Raw genomic sequence first — 23,535 nt, forward strand, 5'->3', positions numbered from 1 at the left:
CCCCCACGGGATCAGGGACTTTTCTCTGCTGTGGCGGCGGGACTACGGCAGCGGGAGCCAGCGGATCAGCAGGCAAGACCGAGACTGGGGGGTTGGGAGAGCACTGGGCTTGACCCCACCAAGTCTGAGGGAGAGGCGGGAGTCCTGGCTGACTGTTTCCCTCACCTAGGATGAGGCTGCGGCTCCTGGTGGCCGCGCTCTGCGCTGGAATCTTGGCAAGGGCGCCCCGAGTGCGGGCCCAGCACCGAGAGAGAGGTGAGCACGGCAGGGAAGGACCTCATCCAAGGCACTGCCCCCTGTCACCCGCAGCTCTATTCCCCCTTCATCCTGGATCCTGCTCCCCACCCCTTTGCGACCCTGTGTGTGTTTCTCCTGACTCTTCCTGGGACTCCCTAAACCCTCCGAGACCCATGCTGCATCTCCCAAACTGTATCCAGTTATGCGTGAGTCCCCTACCCTATGTCACTCCACGCTGTACCCTGAGGCCAGCCTCAGTCCCAGATCCCCAGACCCACACCCACACTGCGACTCTCCCTCCCCACCAGTCCTCTGCTCCGCGGGAGAGTTGGCTCTGAGCTCCACCTCAGCTCCCTCCAGGGCTCTCAGGCCCAAGCCAGCCTGGGCTGTTTTGCACAGCAGATGAAGCCTACTCCCCTCTCCCCAGCCCCAGGGGACCACAGTGAGGGGAGTGGGTGAGTGGGCTCCAAGAAGAAATCGTGATTGCTTTTCCCTGCCCCAGTGACCTGCACGCGCCTTTATGCTGCTGACATCGTGTTCCTACTCGATGGCTCTTCATCCATCGGTCGCAGCAACTTCCGTGAAGTGCGCGCTTTCCTTGAGGGGCTGGTGCTGCCCTTCTCTGGGGCAGCCGGTGCACAGGGTGTCCGCTTTGCTGCCGTGCAGTACAGCGATGACCCACGGTGAGTGGATTCCCAGAGCTAGGGAGCCAGAGATCTCACCAGGACCCCTCCTTCAGATAGAAGCAGAGTCCAAAAACCCCTAGTCTATCTGGGGAACCCAGAGGCCCACCCCCACCCACTCCAGGCAGGACCTCCTCTTAAGACAGAAGCAAGAATCTCCTAGGTAGAGCCCTCATATCTGAGACCTCTTTAGACTAGTGCTGTGCCAAAGATGGGGGCTATGTTTTCTGATCTGGAGATGGAGAGGCTACTGGGGAGCCCAGGGGCTTCAGATGCTCTGTTTCTGCAGGACTCTCCATGTTTTAGCCTCCTGATCCCTTCAGCCTCTCACTTAGCAGAGGGCCTCCCTGTCTGGCCAGTGTCCACCTCCCTACAATGGGACCCTTTCTCCTACCATTATTTAATTAACCAGACATCCTGGGCCCTGAGCCTGGGAGCCTCAAGGGCTCCAGGCCTGCCCAGGCCCAGCCACAGGCAGGACACAGAGGGGCACCTAGGGAGTCTGTTAACTTGGGGGCTTCAGAGGTGGAGGACAGGAATCACAGAACCAAGAGGACCTTCAAGAGGGCCTGATACAACCCTCACCCCAGAGGCCTCCTAGAGGCCAGGACCAGAAAAGGTCCTTGTCCCTAGCCTGTTGCCACCCCTCTCCCCACAGGACAGAGTTTGGCTTGGATGCGCTTGGCTCAGGAAGTGATGTGATCCGTGCCATCCGTGAGCTCAGCTACAAGGGAGGCAACACACGCACAGGGGCTGCGATTCTCCACGTGGCTGACCATGTCTTCCAGCCCCAGCTGGCTCGACCTGGTGTCCCCAAGGTGATCTCTCACCCTACCATGCCTCCCAAGGTGATCCCCAAGTTGTGTCTGAGGCAGCCCTGAATTGACCCTGCACCTGCTCCAGGTCTGCATCCTCATCACAGATGGGAAGTCCCAGGACCTGGTGGACCCTGCTGCCCAGAGGCTGAAGGGGCAGGGGATCAAGCTGTTTGCTGTGGGTGAGTACCAAGCTGAAGTGACAGGTCGGTTGGGGCAGGGACCCATCAGAAGGCATGTGGGCAACTGAGTCCTGACTGGGCATCACCTCAGGGATCAAGAATGCTGACCCCGAGGAGCTGAAGCGAGTCGCCTCACAGCCGACCAGCGATTTCTTCTTCTTCGTCAACGATTTCAGCATCCTGAGGACGCTATTGCCTCTCGTTTCTCGGAGGGTGTGCATGACTGCTGGTGGTGTGCCTGTGACCCTGCCCCGTGAGTTCCTGCCCACCCTGTGTGCCCTGGCCTAGACCTTGACCTAAACCCCAACCTGGGAGTGCTGATTCCATCCCATGTACTCCTGATACCAAGCCAGAGGCGCTCTCCTCTGACCCTGCCCTGGAAGTGCTGACCTGACCTCGTGCTCCTCACCCTTGACCCCTAAAGCTGCACCATAAGTGCTGATCCCTGGTCCTCTTGCCTGACTGACTGATTGACTCCTTTCCCAGCCGAAGTCTTGACCTCAGGTCCACGAGACCTGGTGCTGTCTGAGCCAGGCAGTCAGTCCTTGAGAGTACAGTGGACAGCGGCTAGTGGCCCTGTGACCGGCTACAAGGTCCAGTATGCGCCTTTGACAGGGCTGGGACAGCCAGTGTCAAGTGAGCGGCGGGAGGTAAGGCTGTCAGGAGTGGTAGGTGGAGGACTGGGGACTTAGCTGGACAAAGGGAAGTGACCTCTGATCCTGGGCAGGTGAGCGTCTCAGCTGGTGAGACCAACGTGCGGCTGCAGGGTCTCCGGCCCCTGACTGAGTACCAAGTGACTGTGGTTGCCCTCTACGCCAACAGCATCGGGGAGGCCGTGAGCGGGACAGCTCGGACCAGTGAGCAGTTCTGCTAACCTCTGACCCCACTCACCTAACCACCCATCCCAGTAACCCCTCCCCACTCTGGGCTCACTAATCCCTGATGGGACCTTCCCCTAGCTGCCCTGGAGGGGCCGGAGTTGACCATCCAGAACACCACAGCCCACAGCCTCTTGGTGACCTGGCGGACTGTGCCAGGTGCCACTGGCTACCGTGTGACATGGCGGGTCCTCAGTGGTGAGTGAGAGATGTGGGCTGAAGGGAGTCCCTGTACTGCAGACAGGATTGTAGGCTCCTGAGTTTACAAAACCCACTAATCCTTCTGTGCCCACCCCTTGTGCAGGTGGGGCCACGCAGCAGCAGGAGCTGGGCCCTGGGCAGGGGTCAGTGTTGCTGCGTGACCTGGAGCCTGGCACAGACTATGAGGTGACTGTGAGGGCCCTGCTTGGCCGTAGCATGGGGCCTGCCACCTCCTTGACTGCCCGCACTGGTAAGAGGACTGGGTGCTTTCTTCAGGCTGGGTGGGCAGGCAGGCAGGGCATAGAGGCCACTGAAGTCCCCTGTGCCCTGGGTAGACACTTCCGTTGAGCAGACCCTGCGTGCAGTCATCCTGGGCCCCACATCCATCCTTCTTTCCTGGAACTTGGTGCCTGAGGCCCGTGGCTACCGGCTGGAGTGGCGACGTGAGAGTGGTCAGTGCAGGAGGGAGGGGTGGCCAGGCAGGGTTGGGGCCTGGCCTCAGCTGACCTGACCCTATCATCTCGTAGGCTTGGAGGTACCACAGAAGGTGGTACTGCCCTCTGATGTGACCCGCTACCAGTTGGATGGGCTGCAGCCAGGCACTGAGTATCGCCTCACTCTCTACACGCTGCTGGAGGGCCGTGAGGTGGCCACGCCTGCAACCGTGGTCCCCACTGGTGAGGGCTTTGGGGGCCCAGCCAAGTGAGAGGGGAAGGTACAGGGACCCCAGACTACCTCTCATGCTGTGCTCTCCAACAGGGTCAGAGATGCCTGTGGGCCCAGTGATGGACCTCCAGGCGACTGAGCTGCCTGGGCAGCGGATGCGAGTATCCTGGAGCCCAGTTCCCAGTGCCACCGAGTACCGCATCACTGTGCGCAGCACCCAGGGTGAGGTGGACACAGCATGCACCCATACACACACTAAAGTTCTGGCCCTTGGGGACTGACTGCACCCTCAACCCACCTCTTTTCACTCCTGGGTCTCTACAGCCTCCTCCTGTGTCCTTGTCCATTTGCCTGCCAAGTTGGCGCTGAGTCCAGACCTGTCACGCTGTCTGCCTGCCCTGTCCTTGCCTGAATCTATCTCCATGGAAAGCAGTCCCTTTCCATGGCTTTCATCCTTCTCTGTAATCATAAGGTCAATCCCTGCCCTTCTATTACTCTAGCCCTGATTACTGTCCACCCTGACCTCTCATCCCATGTCCTCATCCATTATTGATCCGGCACCCCACATCAGTGTCTATTGATGACCTGTCCACTGACTTCTCTCATCCTACATCTGTATCCCTGTCCACTGACCCCTATTGTTGTGTGTCCCCGTTCATCACTGGCCCCGTTAGCCTGTGTCGCTGTCCATCACTGACTCCTTTTTTCCCATGTCCTCCTCTCTCACCCTTTCCATCTCATGTCCCATCCCTCACTGACTCTTTTCACTTTGTATCTTTGTCTATCACTGGCCTCCTCCTCCCACATCCCTGTCTCTTACTGATCCCTGCCCACCTACCCTCCCTTCTCCATTAGGGGTTGAGCGGACCCTGGTGCTTCCTGGGAGTCAGACAGCCTTTGACTTGGATGACGTCCGGGCTGGGCTGAGCTATATGGTGTGGGTGTTGGCTCGAGTGGGCACCCGTGAAGGTGCTGCCAGCGTCCTCACTGTCCACCGAGGTGAGCACTGCAGAAGAGTAGGGGATTGCTGTCTGACTCACTCTGGCTCTGGTTTTGATCCCTGACCTCTGTCTTTAACCCCCAGAACCAGAAACCCCACTTGCCATCCCAGAGCTTCGGGTTGTGGCATCAGATGCAACACGAGTGAGGGTGGCCTGGGGACCTGTTCCTGGAGCCAGTGGGTTTCGGATTAGCTGGAGAACAGACAATGGTCAGTGTGGGGTGTATGGGAAGGTTACTGAGGGGAACCATCAGGGTGTGCGGGCAGGGGACCGAGGGAGCAGGCAGGAGCCATGCCAACATTTCTCTCTGATCCTAGGTCTGGAGTCCAGCCAGACATTACCCCCAGAGTCTACAGCCACAGATATCACGGGGCTGAGGCCCGGTACCTCCTACCAGGTGGCTGTGTCAGCACTGCGAGGGAGAGAGGAGGGCCCTGCTGCGGTCATTGTGGCTCGAACTGGTCAGGGCTTTCTACCTCCAGTGCCCCTCCAGACCCTCATGCCTTCCCTCTCAGACCCTTGCTTCTCCTCGGAACTCCAATCTCCCCCTTTAGATCCTCACCACCTCCTCCCTAGGAGGCCCTGCTTCCCCCTTCTGTCTCCTCGCCTCCTCTCAAGCCTCTACCTTCTTCAGCTTCCCCTAAGACCCCCTTCTCCTTGCCCTCGGATTTCCACTATGTCATCGCTCAGACCCCCACTGCCTTTTCTGCTGGACCTGACTCTCAGACTCGCACTTTCTCTTTTGGTAGACCCCCTCACTGATTCCTAATACCTCCATTGGAACCCTATTACCTTCTCTGTTAGACCTTCTTGTCTCTCAGATTTCTCTCACCTGCCACCTCGGATTTCCATTATCTCCTCAGTCAGAACCCTTACTTCTTCCCCCATCTGACCCATTCACTGCCTCCCCTATCAAGTCCCTGCCTTCTGTTAGACTCCATTTGCTTTCCCCTATTAGATAATCCCCAGTACCTCCACCATCAAACCCTCACTGCCTCGTCCATGGGACTCCCCATTGCCTCTCCCCCTCAGACCCACTGGGCCCAGTGAAGACAGTCCATGTGATTCAAGCCAGCAGCTCATCTGTCACCATCACCTGGAATAGGGTTCCTGGTGCCACAGGATACAGGATCTCCTGGCAGTCCGGCCACGGTGGGGCAGGGGTTTTGGAAGGGACCAGAAGTTTTGGAGGGTTGTAAGGGGCAGGTCTGGGTGGAATGGGAGCAGGGATTTCTTTCTTAGGGGTCCAGGTGGGGCATTGGGCGGCAGAGTCTGGCTAGCCCTAGAGCTGACTCTATCCTTACTCCCAGGCCCAGAGAAATCCCAGTTGGTTTCTGGGGAGGCCACATTGGCTGAAGTGGATGGGCTGGAGCCAGATATGGAGTACACGGTGCGTGTGTGGGCCCATGCGGCTGGTGTGGATGGGACCCCTGCCTCTGTGGTTGTGAGGACTGGTGAGTGGACTCTGGCCTGCTGCCAACCACATCTCATTGGCTACTCTGTCCTGCTGTGTATTCCTGACTGCTCCCGCAGCCCACTTCATCACTTCATCAGAGCTCTTCCCATGAATAATCTTCCCACAATGACCTACCCAACAATGAATAGGTGTCCACCCATAGTGACTTACTGGCTGCTCCACACTGACCACTCCGAGGCACTGAACTTCTCCCTTTCAGGGGTTGCCTACACTGACTAACCTGTCCAGACTCACCTCACACTGACCTTCAGACCTCCTTGCACTGACTGTGCCTGTACTGCCACCCTATTCTCTGCCAGCCATCCAGTGGCCCCTGACCCCTTACCCTGCCTCTGCTTCCAGACCCTCAGCCCGTGGGCAGTGTGTCGAAGCTACAGATCATCAATGCTTCCAGTGATGTTCTGCGGATCACCTGGGTGGGGGTCACTGGAGCCACAGCCTACAGACTGGCCTGGGGCCGGAGCGAGGGTATGGTTCCCCGACCCTGCCCTTGCCTTTCCTGGCTGGCATTGCCTGCTCTGGTCAACCATCCCTACCCCTGACCGTTGCCCTGTGCTCACCTGGCCAGGTGGCCCCATGAGAGAGCAGATGCTCCCAGGAAATACGGACTCCGCAGAAATTCGGGGCCTCGAAGGCGGAGTCAGCTACTCAGTGCGAGTGACTGCACTTGTTGGGGACCGTGAGGGCGCACCTGTCTCCATTGTTGTCACCACGCGTAGGTGGAGCTTGGGCTGGGGAGAGCCTTGGATTGGTGACCTGGATGGTCTGGGGGCAGGGTTCGTGCTCCAGAATGGAAAAGAGACCAGTGATTGGTAGTGAGCCTGTGGAGACGGGGGTCTTCGAGGGGAAAAGGAATGCAGCCTGGGATAGGCAGAGGAGCCGGCTGGGGGCAGTGCTTGTTCCAGGGTTGGTCTGGGATTGGTGCAGGGATCGGTGGGGGCGGGGCTTCCCTGATCCGTGCACTTTCTCTCAAGCACCTGCGGCTCCGCCAGCCCTGGAGACACTTCGCGTAGTGCAGCGAGGGGAGCACTCGCTGAGGCTGGGCTGGCAGCCGGTGCCCGGGGCACGTGGCTTTCGTCTGCGTTGGCGACCTGAGGGTAAGAGTCACCCCCAGTAGGGAGTTAAGGACCAATGGGGGCGGGCCAGGGATGGGGTCGGGGATGTGGGCTAGGTGAGCAAGGTCAGTGAAAGTGGGCAGGCTGGTGGGGTCATCATTAGTAAGGTGGGTAGAGGTCAGTGAGGTGGGCGTGTGCATTAATGCCCATCTTAGCATCTTCTCAGGTGCCTCCATCCCCACCCTCACACCTGCCCTAGGTGGCCAGGAACAGTCTCGGGTCTTGGGGCCTGAGCTCAGCAGCTATGAACTGGACAGGCTGGAGCCAGCAACCCACTACCGCATATGGCTGAGTGTCTTGGGGCCAGCTGGAGAAGGCGCCCCCTCGGAAGTGACTGCGTACACTGGTGTGTTCTTCCCCCTACTGATGACCTACTCTGATTTCTTGCACCCCATGACCCCGAGTGATTCCTCCTATAGCCCTCCTACCAATCCTGACCCAGGGTGATCGCAGCATGACCTTCCTTCACTGAGATGAATCTGCCTCTAGATCTCCTTAGATCTCTCCCCTCTGGGTTCTCAGGACACAGACTCTGATCCCTGATCTTTGACTCCTCTTTCAGAGTTGCCTCGTGTCCCAAGCACTGAATTGCGTGTGGTGGACACCTCAATCGACTCAGTAACTCTGGCCTGGACCCCAGTGTCTGGGGTATCCAGCTACATCCTATCCTGGCGGCCACTTAGAGGCCCTGGCCAAGGTGAAAGGGAGGCCAGGATTGGGGTGGGCTGGCAGTTGGGGCTCCATGGAGGGTTTCCTGTTTAACTGAGTTCTGTCCTCTGTAGAATTGCCTGTGGCCTCACAGACACTTCCTGGGGTCTCGAACTCCCAGCGGGTGACAGGGCTAGAGCCTGGAACCTCCTACATCTTTTCCCTGACACCTGTCCGGGAAGGTGTACAGGGTCATGAGGCCTCTGTCACACACAACCCAGGTATGGGGGTGCACAGTGGAGGAGCCTAAGAAGATAGGTAGATGGGCCGACTGCTTCAGTAACTAAGCTGCTTTCCTGCAGTGTGTCCCCAAGGCCTGATGGATGTGGTCTTCCTGCTGCATACCACTCGAGACAATGCTCATCGTGCAGAGGCTGTGAGGGGAGCCCTGGAGCGTCTGGTGTCTGCACTTGGGCCTCTTGGGCCGCAGGCAGTGCAGGTTTGGCCCTACAGGCAGCCAGACCCCTACCTGGCCCTGCCCATCCCAGGCTCCATACCAGCTCCCATTTCCCTGCCCCACCACTTGTCCAGGCCTTTCTCCCAGCCCTTCCCCATGCTCAGATCTTCTTTCTTGCTGGTTGGCTCCCTGTCTTACTATCACTGCTGACCCCCTCACATTTCAGGTTTAGTCGCATACCCTGGGCTCTGTGTCTCCTCTCAGGCTCTGTGTCCCCATCCCTGCTCTGTCATCCTCCCCAGACTTTGTGTTCCCCCTACACCAGGTTGGCCTCCTGTCCTACAGTCACCGGCCTTCCCCACTGTTCTCACTGAACAGCTCCCATGACCTTGGTGTCATTCTGCAAAAGATCCGCAACATCCCCTACATGGACCCAAGTGGGAACAACCTGGGTAAAGACTACAGTGGACATAGACTCTTGGGGCTTCCCCACTGGGAGCTTGGTGGCCCTGGGTTCTGACATGTCCTTTCTCCCAGGCACAGCTGTGGTTACAGCTCACAGATACCTGTTGGCACCAGATGCTCCTGGGCGCCGCCAGCACGTGCCTGGGGTGATGGTTCTGCTAGTGGATGAGCCCTTGAGAGGTGACATCTTTAGCCCTATCCGTGAGGCCCAGGCTGCTGGTGAGGAGCAGGGTTGGTGGAGATGGGGCCTGGGAATAGGGTTGGCCTCAGCAGGGTTGTCATACAGGCTGTCGGACCCTTTCTTAGGGCTCAAAGTGATGATGCTGGGCCTGGCGGGAGCTGACCAAGAGCAGCTGCGTCGCCTGGTGCCAGGCATGGACCCTGTCCAGACCTTCTTTGCTGTGGATGATGGTCTAAGCTTGGACCGAGCAGTCAGTAGTCTGGCAACAGCCCTGTGTCAGACAGCTTTGACCACCCAGGTTAGGAAGGGGCCTCTGGGGGACTAGGTGATGGAGAAGAGGAGGTGTGGGAGGCTCTTGGTAGAACTGCCTAGTCTCAAGGAGACCCTGTGTCCACAGCCACAGCCAGAGCCTTGCTCGGTGCATTGTCCAAAGGTAAGTGTGCAGGGTTGGGTGGGTGGCTGAGAGCCCCTTTTGGGATGAGCTGCCCTGACCCTTGTCCAACATGTCTTTCCCTAGGGCCAGAAGGGGGAACCTGGAGAGATGGTGAGTGGCCCTGGTTGGGGGTAGAAAATGGGCTGCGGGGCTCAGTGGGGCAGGGGAAGGTCAGCAGCACAGGGCTCACTGATCACCCTTCCTAGGGCCTGAAAGGACAAGCTGGGCCTCCCGGACCCCCTGGCCTGCCGGTGAGTGCCTCCCCTCACCTGTCCTCCGTACCCTGACCGATGTACTGCTTCCTTACCCGCTCTCTCCTTTCAGGGCAGGATTGGTGTTCCTGGCCCCCAGGGGCCTCCTGGAAGAACCATTGCAAAGGGCGAGAGGGTGAGTGTAGAGACCGTTGAGGTTCCCCTAAGAGTTTCCTTGAAGGTTCCTCGGGATTTTTAGAAGAGAGAAGAAAAAGTCAGAGTTAGAACCACAGGGTCTTCCTAGGAGCCTAAATGGACATTGTAAACCACAACAAAGATTTGGGGAAGGGTCTGAAGTAGAGAGGGGCAGGTGGGGTTTCGACATCCCCTGGAGAGCCTGGCTGGAAGTTCTAAGTCCAAGACGTGGGAAATGGCATTGGCCTCATGGCCGCCCTTGTGTCTGAGGTTAGGCTCCATTCAGCTCACTGCTCCACCCTCAACAACACTTAGGGGCCTATGGGGTGAGGAGTCCAGGTGAAGAATAGTTGAGGCTCCTCCATCAAACCAGGGGCACTGGGCAGAGGGTCCCTTCCTGCCCTGACCTCTTTGCTTCCTTAGGGTTTCCCTGGGGCAGATGGGCCTCCAGGCAGCCCTGGCCGCCCTGGGACTCCTGGAACCCCTGGCCCAAAGGTGAGCAAGCCTTGGCCTCGCAGGTCACATGGTAGGACACTGCCTGAGTGAGTGGGGTGGTCTGATTGGTCTGACTCTGGTCTCCATTTCAGGGCTCCCCAGGGTGGCCGGGCCCTCGTGGAGAACCTGTAAGTTGCTCTCCCCCCAGGGTCTTCCCAGAGCTCTTTCGGCTGGGTGGGGACCTGTGGTGATGAAGCAGGGATGGTCCATGGGGGCCTGCCCTAAAATGCACAGACCAATTATTACCCTTTGCTCTGTTTCGTCCTCAGGGAGAGCGAGGGCCTCGAGGCCCGAAGGGGGAGCCGGTAGGTGAAGGGAAGAGGGAGGGAGCCAAGCTGGGATGTCCCATGGAGGAGCGGGGTTGCCTGAGGCCAGGCACTGTGCAGGGCCTAAGGCGTGATAAGGAACAGCTAGGGACCTCTAGGGGCTTCTCCCACCTTTTTTTTGTTTGTTTGTTTTTGTTTTTTGGGGGGAGAGCTTCTCCCACCTTAGGGTTCCCATACCCTAATTCCTGCCCTCTGTTCTCTGTCCTGCAGGGAGAGCCTGGACAAGTCATTGGAAGCGAGGGACCAGGGCTTCCTGGGCGGAAAGGGGACCCTGGACTACCGGTAAGTTTTAGATTATGTGGGGGCAAGTGACATATGGTGGGGGAACCATTAGGGGGGCGAGAGTAGGGATCTGTGGGTTTGTACTTTATGCTTTGTCTCTTCCATCAGGGCCCCCCTGGATCTCGTGGCCCACTGGGGGACCCAGGACCCCGTGGTCCCCCAGGACTACCTGGAACTTCAGTGAAGGTGACAGCATGACTACCACATGGTCTCATCACCTCCATGTGATCCAGTGACCTGGTGACCCCTGACCCCGTTTGAACCCACACAACCCCTACTGGTCACTCTGAACCCATATGGCCTCTTGACCACCCCCAACCTGCAACCCCTCAATTCTTCTATGACTTTTGTAATCCATTTTGACCCCACAACCCTCATTCCTCCCGATATCTTGGGGATTGGAGGTGTGGTCTAGGGTCATGGGTCATGATTTGTCTTTCAGGGTGACAAAGGTGATCGTGGGGAGAGGGTAAGTGAGGGCAAGGTATGCTGGGGTGGCTTAGAGTTGAATTCTCTCTGGCCATCCCCTGACCTGCTGTTCTTTCCCAGGGTCCCCCCGGACCAGGTGATGGTGCTGCTGTAGGGGAGCCTGGGCTGCCGGTGAGGGAGCCTTGAGGGTCTGCTGGGGACACTGGGGGACCTGCTGAGGGATGTGGGTAGAGGAGCTGGAGGCTCTGCTAGGGCAGTGGGTGGATGCTGGACCTCAGTTTAAAGCTCACAGTTTTACTTACTTTCTCCTAGGGTCTTCCTGGAAGTCCTGGACCCCAAGGCCCAGTTGGCCCCTCTGGAGAAAAAGGAGAAAAGGTGGGAGACCTCACTTCTTGGTGCCCCAGTTCTGGGGTGGGGGGCTCTGGGTGCTGGGGGTAGGGTCTCCTACCCATCTGTTTCTCCTTCAGGGCGACTGTGAGGATGGAGCCCCAGGCCTCCCAGGGCAACCTGGGACCCCGGGTGAGCGGGTGAGTATGGGGGCCAGGGGTTCTGAGTGTGGTGGGCATAGCTCCACCCTAACCCTCAGCCATCAGTCCTCTACTCCATCCTTATGCCCAAACCCAAATCTCTGAATGCCTTTCAGGGCCTACGGGGACTTCCTGGAGATGCTGGCCCCAAAGTAAGTGTCATTTTGGGAGAGGTCAGATATGAGGGGTGACACTCTGGGACCCCAATAGGATTAGGGGAGTTGGGATGATCAGGAGATAAGGGTTCTTTCCAGATCAGAGGTTGTGGTTTCAGAGGTGGATGGTTGGAGTTTGAGAGACCTTGTCTGGGGTTCGACAGTCATGGCCCCTTTCCCATCTCTCTCCCCTCAGGGTGACCGAGGACTGAAAGGGGCTGTGGGTGAGACTGGAGAGAAGGTAAGTGCAGCCTGGGGGGCTCTCAGGGCCCTAGAGGGTCAGGGCCCAGATTCGGGTCTGACCCATTGTGTTCCAACAGGGCGAACGCGGATCCCCTGGCCCAATGGGACCCCAGGTGAGCTATTGACCCCCATGCCAGTGCCATCTAACCTGGGTTGTATGCCCCCTCCTGGTTTTGACTTGTCGCCCCTGACCTCCACTACCCCTGCCCCTGCCCCTCCACCCCATCTCACATGACTCCTAATCTCGCTGATGCAGGCTTTAACCCTCAACCCCAGGGAACCATTTTTAGCTTTCTTATCCTGCTAAACCAACCTTGACTTCCACTGATCTGGTGTCTCTCCTCCTGCTGAGTGTGACCCTTGCCAACCTAAATCCTGATCTTCTGTGATCCCCACCCCAGCCTCTAGCCCTTCAGCCATAATGCCCCTGCCCCTGCCCACCTGGATCAGCATTTCTACTCCTCTTTCCCAGGGACCACCGGGAGTTGCTGGACGTCCTGGAGCTGAGGGTCCTGAAGTGAGTGTGTAACTGTGGTGGGACCAGGAGTGGGGCTTTCATGTGTCCCTCCCCTCCTGGGCTCACGCTTTCTCCATGTGCAGGGGCCACCAGGACCCACTGGCCGCCGAGGAGAGAAGGTGGGTCATGGATGGGCTGGGGGTCAGTCCCCTCCAGTGCCAGGGTTTGTGGCAGATGGAATACTAGGACCTTGGGTTTCTAGGTGTGTCCGTGACCACCCCTCCCCTCCCTGCTATCCTTTCTCCACAGGGGGAGCCTGGTCGCCCTGGAGACCCTGCAGTGGTGAGTGAAGGGAGGGTGGGGCTCTGAGTATAGCACAGCCCCTTGAGCCGTGACCTGTCTAGAAACCAGTGATCCAGGCTGTGACTCGATAACCTCGGGACCTGGGCAGACTCAGAGCTCTGTGGCTCTCCTTATGCTATAACACGCCTTCCAACTCTTGGCTGCAATCCTGTGACCCCATGACCGCCATACAGGTCGAAAGCCCTGTGTAACCCCTGCCCTCCTCCCAGCGGTGATCCTGTGACCTCTGAGCAGAGACTTCTAGTTCTGTATAACCCCAACCCTAATCAAGGCTGTGGTACTATGATCCCTAGGGGGGACCAAGCCATGTCTCTCCTGTTTGTTTTCAGGGACCGATAGGTGCTGGAGCCAAAGGAGAGAAGGCAAGTCTGGCGAGAGTGAAGGGAGGCTGTTACAGGTTGAGCTCAAGGTCGTGGGGCCTACCTGGAGGCCCCTGGAGGTCATGAGGATTATGGCATGATTGCTGGCTGGTGGGGGTCACAGAGCCTGGGGCTGACACTGATGGTCTTTGTCACCTCTAGGGAGATGTGGGGCCGGCTGGGCCCAAAGGAGCTACTGGAGTCAAAGGAGAGCGGGTGAGTGCAGGGAAGTGTTTAGGGGGTAGGGCAGGTGAAAGTTGTGTCTCCTGACCTCTGACCCTTCCTCCCACAGGGCCCACCTGGCTTGGTTCTTTCTGGAGACCCTGGCCCCAAGGGAGACCCTGGAGACCGGGTGAGTAACTGGGGATAGGGAGTGTGACAGAAGGAGATGAGGTGGTGCCTGGGACTAAGCCCTGTCCTCCCTCCCCATGCACTGCAGGGTCCCATCGGCCTCACTGGCAGAGCAGGACCCCCAGTGAGTACCTGTGATCTTGGGTGATATCACGATTTCTGGGGTCATCTCCCCTCAAGGGCTGGCTGGATGTGCAGCTTCACTCTTGCCTCCTCCACAGGGTGACTCGGGGCCTCCTGGAGAGAAGGGAGACCCTGGGCGGCCTGGTTCCTCAGGTCCTGTTGGCCCCCGAGGACGAGATGTAAGAGGATTGGACTGGGGGAGCTCTGGGGGATGAGGAGTAGGGTATTGCTGACATCATTCAGGGTTTGAGGACCAGGGCTGACTCTCATGTCTCACAGGGTGAAGTTGGAGAGAAAGGTGACGAGGGTCCCCCGGTGAGACTCCTTCCTGCTGTGGTTTCTGATCCTTTACCCTTGAACTGTGATCCCAGTGGGCTGGGGGCTCCACCAGGTTGTCCAGTCCATCCCCCTGCCTCTTGTCCAGTTGATGCCCAGGACCTTCTCTGCCACCACTCCCTGAGTTAGCTTGAGACTAACTTGCTTGCTCAATGTGGCGTTCTCTCCATCACCAGGGTGACCCAGGTTTGCCTGGAAAAGCTGGCGAGCGTGGCCTTCGGGTGAGGCTTGGCAGGGAGAAGTAAGGGAAGTGATGGGAAACTCTGAGGGGAGAAAGGCTGATGGGAGAGTCCGGAGGGAGGTTGTGGTGATGGGAAACTCTGGCATGGGTTTCAGGGTGATGGAGAACCTGGGGCAGTATGGGGTGTCATGGGGGAATCTACAAAATGCTGGGAAGGTCTGTCTCAGAAGAGCTGCTCTTTTCAGGGGGCACCTGGAACTCGGGGGCCTGTGGGTGAGAAAGGAGACCAGGGAGATCCTGGAGAGGATGGACGAAATGTGAGTCCTGACCTCTGACCCCTAACCCCAGCTTCAATCCCCAACCATCTGATTCCCAGCCCCTGACCCTGCCACCCCCACCCTGCAATGCTAAACCCTCACAGTTTTCATTTCCTGTGACCCCTTTGTCACAACCCCCAAAGGCCACCAGGATCCTCATGAGTCCTTAGGGTGAGTCCAAAGCTCCCCAAACTGTTGCTTCTTCTTCTTTGGGACCCTGACCCTCTGACTTTCTGCAGGGGAGTCCTGGACTACCTGGACCCAAGGGCGACCGTGGGGAGTCAGTGAGTAGTTCTGTGTTCCAGGATTGGTAGGGATGGAAGATTCCGGTGCCCGTCTGGTCAGCACTTCCATAAAGGGCCTGGAGGTCACGGTAGGGAGCCGTGGTGGCCACCTCCAGGCCTGACATGCCTTCTGGGGTTGGCATTGTGGTGCTTCAGGGAATCTGGGAGCAGAGTTGAGATTGGGGCAAATCTGAGCTGTGTCCTGGGGCCTTTGGGCTCCTGTTGACTATGATTATTTCCTTCCCCAGGGTCCCCCAGGACCCCCTGGACGGCTGGTAAGGGTTGAGTGGGTCTGATCCTCTGTCATCTCCCTCACCTGCCTGTGCTGGCTTTGCACAGTGTCCCCTTAACCCTTCCACTGACTCCCTCCCACCTCTCCTTCTGCCCCCTGGTATCTTCACTGATCCTGCAGCTCTGTCTCCCGTCCCTAGCCCACTTCCCCTAGTTAAATAATTCTTCTCACTCGCCATTCCCCCCACAGGTGGACATGGGACTTGGAGCCGGAGAGAAGGTATCAGGTTCTGGGGGTGGAGTGAAGTTGTGAGCCTAGGAAAAGCATCTCAGTGCCCCCATGACAGGTTCTACCTTGGGCATGCCTGTGGCCCCGGTGCTGTTCCCTCAACACACTTGTCTCTGCCACAGGGAGAGCCTGGGGACCGTGGACAGGAGGGTCCTCGAGGACCCAAGGGTGACCCCGGCCCCCCTGGAGCCTCTGGGGAGAGGGTGAGTGTGGCTGGTCCTGTTGGGGACGTGTGGGCCTGGGAACGCCTGCTCTGATTTCTTCCTCCCCATCTGCAGGGCATCAGTGGACTTCGGGGGCCCCCAGGCCCACAGGTGAGTGACGCACTTTGCCCATCAGCCTAAGTCCCCATCTTGTCCTCACCTCTCACTGACCTTGTTCCCTTCAGGGGGACCCAGGTGTTCGAGGCCCAGCAGGAGAAAAGGTGAGAGGGCTGTGGAGCCCTGTTTTGGATGGTGAGCCTGGTCTCTCAGATCCAGCCCTTTGAAGCCTCTTACTATGCTTTTCCTCAGGGTGACCGAGGTCCCCCTGGCCTGGATGGCCGCAGTGGGCTGGATGGGAAACCAGGAGCCCCTGGCCCCCCTGGGCTGCAGGTGAGTTGTGGTGGTCTCTACCTGGTCACATCCCTTCCCTTGTCCCTTTATATGAGCTCAGTCTCACCTGAGTCTTCTGGGTTCTTTTTTTTTCTTCAAAGTTACTGTAGTGAATACTTCTTTTTTTTTCTTTTTGGTGAGTGGGTAATTAGGTTTATTTATTTATTTTTTTAGAGGAGGCACTGGGGATTGAACCTAGGACCTTGTGCATGCTAAGCAAGCGCTCTACCATTTGAGCTGTACCCTCCTCCCTGCTGGATCTTGATGAGCTTTGGGGCCAGATGGGTTACGTGTCTCCCCCTAGTACCCCGCCTGGGTGGGGGATGTTACTGTCTGGCAAGCCTTGGGTTCACAGAAATTAGTGGCCCTGTCAGCAGGCAGTGCCCCTGACCCCATAACCAATGTGGACTCCCTGACTTTGAGTTTCTCCTCAGGGTGCTACGGGCAAGGCCGGGGACCCAGGGAGAGACGTAAGTAAGGGGAGATATTAGGATGGAAGGTGGCTCAGGGGTCCAGCTAAACTGTAGCTGGTCGTCGTAGTCACAACGTCAGGGGGAGTTGGTCCAGCCCTGACCTTGGGAGAGTCCCAGTCCCTGCAGGCAGGTTTGATCGGAGTCCTGTTTACTAACTGTCTCCGCCTTGGAGGCTTTAGTAGGCTCCTCAAATCCTCAGGTTCTTCCCTTGGGTGTTTCAGCAGGGGACCCCAACCCATGGGATCTCAACCTTGGGATCTCAGTGGCACTTCTTAATTCTGAGGGAATCTCTACACCGGAGGAGGGTCTTAGTGAGATCCTCCAAATCCATGGATGTGCCCTAGGGGCTATCTCAGTGGCCTTCTCAATCCAGCAAAGATTTTTTCCAGGGACTTCCAGGCCTCCGAGGAGAACAGGGCCTCTCTGGCCCCCCTGGCCCCCCAGGAGCACCAGTGAGTCCCACTTTCATGGTACCCTTTTGCCCCCTTACTGCCCTCACCCCATCCCTGTCTTCTCACCAATGATCTGTTCCCACAGGGAAAGCCAGGCGAGGATGGCAAGCCTGGCCTGAATGGGAAAAACGTGAGTGTCAGGATAGACATGGAGAGATGCAGACACACTGGTGTGAAGCCACATTCAGGGACACTGGAGACATGTTGACACATAAACATCCCCACCCACACTCAGACACGTGCTATGATGCAGACCCGGGGCTGCATGTGGACCTCTGTAGAGACGTGGTGAGGCACACATCCAAGGCTCTGACGTGTGATACATGCAGAGACATACCAACAGGTGCATTTGTATCCACGGTCACTCATATACATATGGCCACACGTATTGAGATGCACACAGGACTCACAGATACCAAGACACACAGGCAATTCATAATTCTGCTTGGTCTGATGTGAGTCCTCTGCCTGCAGGGAGAACCTGGGGACCCTGGCGAAGACGGGAGGAAGGTAAAGCCCCTCGCTTGGAGTCTGCTCTGGCTCAGACTGGGGCTGTGTCTGAAGCACGCTTGTCTTCCTTAGGGAGAGAAGGGAGATTCGGGCCCCCCTGGGAGAGAAGTGAGTACTGGCATCTTCTGTAACCTCTGAACCATGACCCTGACCCTGTGACTCTGTGGCTCCACTCTTTTCTGGGGTCTCTGGGTCCTGATGCTGGCTGCATCTTCCACAGGGTCGTGATGGCCCCAAGGGTGAGCGTGGAGCTCCTGGCAGCCCTGGACTCCAGGGCCCCCCAGGCCTTCCGGGGCAGGTCGGCCCTCCTGGCCAGGTGAGTGTCCAGGGTGGTTCCAGGAGGGGCTGTTATGTTGCCATCAAATACCTTCCTGGGACACCGTGATCCTGTGTGACCTCTGTGTTCTGTCGCATGTCAGGGCTTTCCTGGCATTCCGGGAAATTCAGGCCCCAAGGTGAGTGTGCAGACACTGGGTTGGGGGTGTGGTGAGGGGCTTCCCAGGGTGGGGGCATTTTCCCCACTGGTCATTATTTGTTCTCAGGGTGACCGTGGAGAGACTGGACCCAAAGGAGAACAGGTGAGGCCCCCACCTTTTTCCCTTGTCCAGGTAACCCTAGCACCCACATATGCACACACATGCCCACAAGCTGGGTCCAGCAGCTTACCTCTCAATGTCTCCAGGGCCTCCCTGGAGAGCGTGGTCTGAGAGGAGAGCCTGGGAGCCTGCCGGTGAGTGCAGCTGGGGACCTGGTCCTTGACTGTTATTTGTGTGCCTATAGGGGCCACCTCTGTCCTCTTCCACTTGCCATGGGGCCCCACGGGTTCTGCCTTGTGTGCTTGGTCCCCTGCCCTGTTGGGATTCCTGCAGCCTACACCGAGGGGAACCTGGGCCCTGGGGACATGCCAAGGAAGGGCTTCCAGTGGACTTGAGCTCCTTCAACTGGGGGCTAAAAGGTCCTCTGGGCAAGAGGCCTGGGGAAGAGGGCATGGAGGCTGTTTTGGGGGGGCAGTGTTGGGTCTCCTTCTTTGCTGGCAGCCCCTCACCCAGTCTGTGTCCCCAGAATGTGGAGCGATTGCTGGAAAATATTGGCATCAAGGTAGGTTGTTTGGGGACTCAGCGGGGGGCTGATGGGAGCCCCATGGGGCAAATTATGCCCACAGGACCAGGCCAGCACATGGGTGGCTGCAGTAATGGGTGTGTTCTTCTGACCCCTCACTGTCACTCAGACGTCTGCACTGCGGGAAATTGTGGAGACCTGGGATGAGAGCTCTGGCAGCTTCCTGCCTGTGCCTGAACGGCGTCGCGGCCCCAAGGGGGACCCAGGGGAACGGGGCCCCCCAGGCAAGGAGGTGTGTGTTGGCTGCTTCCCGGGGGTGTCCTGCGGAGGATGTGGTTGACGAACCACCAGCATTTACTCTTCTCCTCCAGGGCCCCATTGGCTTTTCTGGAGACCGCGGGCCGAAGGGAGATCGTGGAGACCCTGGCCCTCAGGGGCCACCTGGCCTGTCCCTTGGGGAGAGGGGTCCCCCTGGACCTCCTGGCCTTGCCGGGGAGCCTGGGAAGCCTGGTATTCCTGGGCTCCCAGGCCGGGCTGGGAGTGTGGGAGAGGCAGGAAGACCAGGAGAGAGGGTGAGCCTGGGGGCTGCCTGGGGTGGCTGGGGATATGGGTCAGGAGGAGTGGGACTCCCCATGGGCATAGCCCCCACCCTGTTATTTGCACTTCAGGGAGAACGGGGAGAGAAAGGAGAACGTGGAGAACAGGTGAGCTGGGGGCCTTCATAGGGAGGGATTGCCTGTGGGCTGTGCAGGGACAGCCACCCATTTCCTCCTTTTGTGCAGGGCAGAGACGGCCCTCCTGGCCTCCCTGGACCCCCCGGGCCCCCTGGCCCCAAGGTGATCACCTCAGCCCTGCCCTAGGCCTTTGACTGCTGTCCCCAGGACACCACCATTGGCTTGGACTGCAGAAACTCCATGTGGTGACTCTGACTCCATAACCCTCTGGGACATTGTGAATTGGGATGACCCCTCCAGGTCTCTGTGGCAGACACATCTCTTCCCTGTGACTTTCTGCTTATAGGTGACCGTGGACGAGGCAGGTTCTGGACTCTCTAGAGAACAAGGACCCCCTGGGCTCAAGGGTGCTAAGGTCAGTGTGTGGGATCAGTCTCAGGGTCACCCCCTACTGGGGTGCCAAGGCCCAGCTTGATGTGTCATCTCCACAGGGGGAGCCAGGCAGTGAAGGTGACCAAGGCCCCAAAGGAGACAGGGTGAGACCTCCCATCCCACCACGTTTCCCCTCCTCTGCGGGGGCATGGCGGGATGGCATGTACGTGGGCACGTGGCAGTGATGGAGGCTCAGGGCACGATACTCTGCTTGCAGGGTGTGCCAGGCATCAAGGGAGACCGGGGAGAGCCTGGACAGAGGGGTCAGGACGGCAGTCCGGTGAGTCCTCTCCCCAGGGACCACACATGTGCAGGCACATGGCTCTTACTTGCGTTGCCTGGACTGGAGTTTGCCCTGCCTGGGACTGTCCCGGGGAAGCCGGGATAGGGGAATGAGGACAGTGTGGCCTTAAATGTGTTCTCTCTAGGGTCTACCAGGAGAGCGTGGTGTGGCTGGGCCTGAAGGGAAGCCGGTGAGTGGTGGCAGGAACAGCCTGGCCCAAGCTCTGGGAAACAGCCATCCTCTGCTGTATGCTGGCTGCTGTGTGCACACATCACAAGTGACCAGTGATGGGGGTGTGGTGCCTGGGTGCTGGGTGTGAGTGCAGATGCATGATAGATGTGTGTGCACAGGCCTGTGTGTGTTATTCATCAGAGCGGTCCACCAGTACAGAGTGACTTGTGCCTGGGAGAGGTGGAAGTGCAGAAATGGAAGCCCAGAGAGGTGGGGTGGCAGAAGTGGGTGCCCCAAGCAAAGGCTTCCAGAGGACAGGAACAGGCCCAAGTGAACCCACTGAGTCTCAGCAGCCCCTTTCTCTTTCCAGGGTCCTCAAGGTCTAAGGGGAACCCCTGGCCCAGTGGTGAGTATCCCAGAGTCTTTACCCCAGTGCCCAACCCCTACAATGGGCAGTACTGCCTACATTTCCTCAGTGGGGTGGGACTGGCTCCCCCTCATCTGGCTCTTCCTCCCTCCCACAGGGTGGCCACGGAGACCCTGGACCGCCTGGTGCCCCGGTGAGTGATGGGGAAGCACCGCTAGGTGGGGTGGGACAGATATTGGTCCCCATTGATGAACCAGGCCTTGTTTAAGTTAGTTCCAGAGTCCACATGGATAACTCTGACTCCTGTTCCCTGCCCTTGACACTTTTTTCTAGGGTCTTGCTGGCCCGTCAGGACCCCAGGGACCTTCTGGCCTAAAGGTGAGTACAGACATGTGTGGGTGTGTGTCTGGAAGGAGGAGGCAGCTTAGAGCAGCCTGTCTGCGCCAGGATAACACCTGCCTACCTCTGGGGACGTCATTGCCCTGCAATGTGCATATGCACCAAAGTGCCCCTTCCAATGTGAGCTCCGCTTTGGACGGGGCCTGAGGAGCCTCTCGTCTGTCTGTAGGGTCATTCAGTCTCTGGGTTTTTGGCAGGGGGAGCCCGGAGAGACAGGCCCACCAGGACGCGTAAGTGGCCCAGTCCTTGGGGTAGTCATGGGGGAATGGGGGGGAGTTGGCAGTGCCCTGAACTTTTGCTTCCCCCAGGGCCTTCCTGGACCAACTGGACCTGTGGGACTTCCTGGCCCCCCTGGTCCTTCAGGCCTTGTGGTGAGTGAGGCCCCTGCAGGAACATATCCCTTCCCTCTGGGTCCCATGCTCTCCATGTCCCTCTCACATCTGACTTGTTTCCTTCAGGGTCCTCAAGGGGCACCAGGTTTGCCTGGACAAGTGGTGAGTCCTGGGGGTGGGGGTCAGAGCTGGGCTCTAGAGGTCAGGGTCAGCGGGCAGGTCCCTGACAGAGCTCTCCCCTCTCAGGGGGAGACAGGGAAGCCGGGAGTGCCAGGTCGTGACGGTGTCAGTGGAAAAGATGGAGACAGAGGAGCCCCTGGTGTGCCGGTGTGTGTTCTGGGGGGAGCAGGCCTGTGATGGGGCCCTGTGCCCAGCCATGTGCCTGGAGGAAGAGGAAGGCCAGGACAGGGTGGTGGAGAGGCACTGAGTTCCACCCACCGTTCTGTCATAGGGGTCCCCAGGTCTGCCTGGCCCTGTCGGACCTAAAGGAGAGTCTGGACCCATGGGGACCCCTGGACAGGTGATTTTTAATCCTGACCCCCACCTTCTGCAGCAGCTTCTTAGCCCCACACCCCCAGCCTAGTTTGGGGCTTCCATCAGGATGGCAGGGTCGGGGTGCGGAGAGGGTGAGAGGCCCGGTGACCCACCAGGTGTTCCCCACAGGTTGTGGTCGGGCCCCCTGGAGCAAAGGGAGAGAAGGTGAGTGTGTGGGAGGCCGGGGGTAGGGGCAAGTAGTTGGGGCCGAGGAATCCCACTGACCCCTCTCCCTTGTCAGGGAGCTCCTGGAGGCCTTGCTGGAGACCTGGTGGGAGAGCCGGTGAGTGTGGACCCTCCACAGTATAGCTCACCCACCCCTGAGACCCTCACCTTCCATAATACAACCCACATTTGACTGGGGCCTCATGCTCCCTCTTTGAGTCTCACCATCTGTGACCCTGACACCCACATTGCCCTCTGACCTCTGTCTCCACAGGGAGCCAAAGGTGACCGAGGATTGCCAGGGCCTCGGGGCGAGAAGGTGAGGTGGGCCTGGCCCCAGAGCCTGAGCACTGGGCTACAGTTGAGTGACCGGACAGCCTCATCACCCTTTCTCTGCAGGGTGAAGCCGGCCGTGTGGGAGAGCCTGGAGACCCTGGTGAAGATGTGAGTCTGGGGTCTGGGCGAGTCTTAGTCTGGCTTGAAGAGTGTGGTCGTGGATGTGAAGGACCATTCCTGGGCCTGTCTCAGTTCCTGTTCTTGTCTGCATTCCTGTATAGCTGCACTCGTGTCCTTGGTCTCATATGTCTGTGGTCACCTCTGAGCTTCCCTCTGACTGTGCACTCAGGAGTCTGTGGTCACCTCTGGGCTCTCCAGGAATGTTTTTGGGCTACACCTAAGCTCTGGGTTCATGTTCCTACTCTCTCAAGTGCTGTTTATGTTGTTTTTTCAGGGTCAGAAAGGGGCTCCAGGACCCAAAGGTCAAAAGGTATGTGTGCCCTAAAGCATCCCTGCCGGGGGTCATGGTCCTGAGACTCCCTGAGCCTAATCTGATCCCTCTTTCCCTTGAAGGGTGACCCAGGAGTTGCAGTCCAGGGGCCCCCTGGACCAGTTGGTCCTCCAGGTCTGAAGGTAAGTCAATGCCCTATTACTAGTGGTAGAGGGAGCAGCTTGTGGGGTAACCCTGGAGGTGAGAGGAAGAGTGTATTCTGGGGCTAGGCCTGGGAAAGGGTCCTGCTGGGGCCACTCCTCCCTTTGCTATCTCTGTTCCAGGGAGACTTAGGCCCCCCTGGACCTCCTGGTGCTCCTGGGATTGTGGGATTCCCTGGTCAGACAGGCCCTCGAGGAGAAATGGGTCAGCCGGGCCCCAGCGGAGAGCGGGTAAGGGTGCTAGGGCACATGTGGGGACTTGGTGACTTCAGGACCTCTGGCTCTGGTCCAGGTGAGGAGGAGAAGGGGGCCCAGGCCTGCCTTGGGGGCTCCTAGTCTTGGGGGAACAGCAGGGGAGAAAGGTTCCTAAGTCACCCTTTGCCTGTCATCTCATTTTTCCGGTAGGGTCTGGCAGGCGTCCCAGGGAGAGAGGGAGCCCCAGGCCCCTCAGGGCCACCTGGACCACCAGGGTCAGCGGTGAGTAGAAATGCACCAATGCCCATCTCTGATTCCTGTGTGTTGGAGTCTGTCCATGTGGGGGTTTATGTGTAGCTGGGTGTGTGTGCCTTTGAGGGACACAGGACCCTCACC

At 58.5% G+C, this 23,535-nt stretch overlaps 1 protein-coding gene across 3 annotated transcripts in view; it reads left to right on the forward strand.

The window, feature by feature from the left end:
• COL7A1 (collagen type VII alpha 1 chain) overlaps positions 1–23,535 on the forward strand; it is a 29,992-nt gene continuing 6,457 nt past the window's right edge. For 2 of the 3 annotated variants that reach the window (XM_074344929.1, XM_074344928.1), the window contains exons 1-96: positions 1–72; positions 170–255; positions 740–920; positions 1,579–1,738; positions 1,824–1,917; positions 2,009–2,170; positions 2,404–2,567; positions 2,645–2,774; positions 2,877–2,993; positions 3,100–3,246; positions 3,332–3,448; positions 3,524–3,673; positions 3,756–3,884; positions 4,518–4,661; positions 4,747–4,872; positions 4,981–5,124; positions 5,696–5,815; positions 5,974–6,117; positions 6,483–6,608; positions 6,709–6,855; positions 7,115–7,237; positions 7,455–7,601; positions 7,818–7,952; positions 8,038–8,184; positions 8,266–8,402; positions 8,686–8,812; positions 8,898–9,044; positions 9,132–9,304; positions 9,404–9,439; positions 9,524–9,550; positions 9,646–9,690; positions 9,764–9,826; positions 10,249–10,320; positions 10,413–10,448; positions 10,590–10,625; positions 10,857–10,928; positions 11,037–11,114; positions 11,371–11,397; positions 11,478–11,528; positions 11,670–11,732; positions 11,825–11,884; positions 12,001–12,036; positions 12,236–12,280; positions 12,360–12,395; positions 12,755–12,799; positions 12,883–12,918; positions 13,049–13,081; positions 13,432–13,468; positions 13,628–13,677; positions 13,754–13,813; positions 13,901–13,936; positions 14,034–14,114; positions 14,215–14,250; positions 14,448–14,492; positions 14,698–14,769; positions 15,009–15,053; positions 15,302–15,328; positions 15,535–15,564; positions 15,696–15,776; positions 15,852–15,887; positions 15,962–15,997; positions 16,086–16,166; positions 16,601–16,636; positions 17,029–17,091; positions 17,177–17,221; positions 17,566–17,601; positions 17,674–17,709; positions 17,822–17,917; positions 18,021–18,056; positions 18,144–18,179; positions 18,284–18,331; positions 18,664–18,699; positions 18,830–18,952; positions 19,032–19,232; positions 19,329–19,364; positions 19,443–19,496; positions 19,681–19,749; positions 19,826–19,870; positions 19,984–20,046; positions 20,195–20,239; positions 20,591–20,626; positions 20,745–20,780; positions 20,921–20,965; positions 21,184–21,216; positions 21,295–21,357; positions 21,445–21,480; positions 21,565–21,645; positions 21,770–21,838; positions 21,982–22,017; positions 22,094–22,135; positions 22,292–22,336; positions 22,417–22,461; positions 22,748–22,783; positions 22,867–22,926; positions 23,068–23,175; positions 23,350–23,421. In XM_074344929.1, the coding sequence (XP_074201030.1) occupies positions 171–255; positions 740–920; positions 1,579–1,738; positions 1,824–1,917; positions 2,009–2,170; positions 2,404–2,567; positions 2,645–2,774; positions 2,877–2,993; positions 3,100–3,246; positions 3,332–3,448; positions 3,524–3,673; positions 3,756–3,884; positions 4,518–4,661; positions 4,747–4,872; positions 4,981–5,124; positions 5,696–5,815; positions 5,974–6,117; positions 6,483–6,608; positions 6,709–6,855; positions 7,115–7,237; positions 7,455–7,601; positions 7,818–7,952; positions 8,038–8,184; positions 8,266–8,402; positions 8,686–8,812; positions 8,898–9,044; positions 9,132–9,304; positions 9,404–9,439; positions 9,524–9,550; positions 9,646–9,690; positions 9,764–9,826; positions 10,249–10,320; positions 10,413–10,448; positions 10,590–10,625; positions 10,857–10,928; positions 11,037–11,114; positions 11,371–11,397; positions 11,478–11,528; positions 11,670–11,732; positions 11,825–11,884; positions 12,001–12,036; positions 12,236–12,280; positions 12,360–12,395; positions 12,755–12,799; positions 12,883–12,918; positions 13,049–13,081; positions 13,432–13,468; positions 13,628–13,677; positions 13,754–13,813; positions 13,901–13,936; positions 14,034–14,114; positions 14,215–14,250; positions 14,448–14,492; positions 14,698–14,769; positions 15,009–15,053; positions 15,302–15,328; positions 15,535–15,564; positions 15,696–15,776; positions 15,852–15,887; positions 15,962–15,997; positions 16,086–16,166; positions 16,601–16,636; positions 17,029–17,091; positions 17,177–17,221; positions 17,566–17,601; positions 17,674–17,709; positions 17,822–17,917; positions 18,021–18,056; positions 18,144–18,179; positions 18,284–18,331; positions 18,664–18,699; positions 18,830–18,952; positions 19,032–19,232; positions 19,329–19,364; positions 19,443–19,496; positions 19,681–19,749; positions 19,826–19,870; positions 19,984–20,046; positions 20,195–20,239; positions 20,591–20,626; positions 20,745–20,780; positions 20,921–20,965; positions 21,184–21,216; positions 21,295–21,357; positions 21,445–21,480; positions 21,565–21,645; positions 21,770–21,838; positions 21,982–22,017; positions 22,094–22,135; positions 22,292–22,336; positions 22,417–22,461; positions 22,748–22,783; positions 22,867–22,926; positions 23,068–23,175; positions 23,350–23,421 (7,320 nt within the window). In that variant the 5' untranslated portion in view covers positions 1–72; position 170. The remainder of the gene's footprint in view (positions 73–169; positions 256–739; positions 921–1,578; positions 1,739–1,823; positions 1,918–2,008; positions 2,171–2,403; positions 2,568–2,644; positions 2,775–2,876; positions 2,994–3,099; positions 3,247–3,331; positions 3,449–3,523; positions 3,674–3,755; positions 3,885–4,517; positions 4,662–4,746; positions 4,873–4,980; positions 5,125–5,695; positions 5,816–5,973; positions 6,118–6,482; positions 6,609–6,708; positions 6,856–7,114; positions 7,238–7,454; positions 7,602–7,817; positions 7,953–8,037; positions 8,185–8,265; positions 8,403–8,685; positions 8,813–8,897; positions 9,045–9,131; positions 9,305–9,403; positions 9,440–9,523; positions 9,551–9,645; positions 9,691–9,763; positions 9,827–10,248; positions 10,321–10,412; positions 10,449–10,589; positions 10,626–10,856; positions 10,929–11,036; positions 11,115–11,370; positions 11,398–11,477; positions 11,529–11,669; positions 11,733–11,824; positions 11,885–12,000; positions 12,037–12,235; positions 12,281–12,359; positions 12,396–12,754; positions 12,800–12,882; positions 12,919–13,048; positions 13,082–13,431; positions 13,469–13,627; positions 13,678–13,753; positions 13,814–13,900; positions 13,937–14,033; positions 14,115–14,214; positions 14,251–14,447; positions 14,493–14,697; positions 14,770–15,008; positions 15,054–15,301; positions 15,329–15,534; positions 15,565–15,695; positions 15,777–15,851; positions 15,888–15,961; positions 15,998–16,085; positions 16,167–16,600; positions 16,637–17,028; positions 17,092–17,176; positions 17,222–17,565; positions 17,602–17,673; positions 17,710–17,821; positions 17,918–18,020; positions 18,057–18,143; positions 18,180–18,283; positions 18,332–18,663; positions 18,700–18,829; positions 18,953–19,031; positions 19,233–19,328; positions 19,365–19,442; positions 19,497–19,680; positions 19,750–19,825; positions 19,871–19,983; positions 20,047–20,194; positions 20,240–20,590; positions 20,627–20,744; positions 20,781–20,920; positions 20,966–21,183; positions 21,217–21,294; positions 21,358–21,444; positions 21,481–21,564; positions 21,646–21,769; positions 21,839–21,981; positions 22,018–22,093; positions 22,136–22,291; positions 22,337–22,416; positions 22,462–22,747; positions 22,784–22,866; positions 22,927–23,067; positions 23,176–23,349; positions 23,422–23,535) is intronic. The other variant, XM_074344927.1, reaches the window with a different exon arrangement.

This window comes from Camelus bactrianus, chromosome 17 (assembly GCF_048773025.1).
Source record: "Camelus bactrianus isolate YW-2024 breed Bactrian camel chromosome 17, ASM4877302v1, whole genome shotgun sequence".
NCBI classification, from domain to species: Eukaryota; Metazoa; Chordata; class Mammalia; order Artiodactyla; family Camelidae; genus Camelus; species Camelus bactrianus.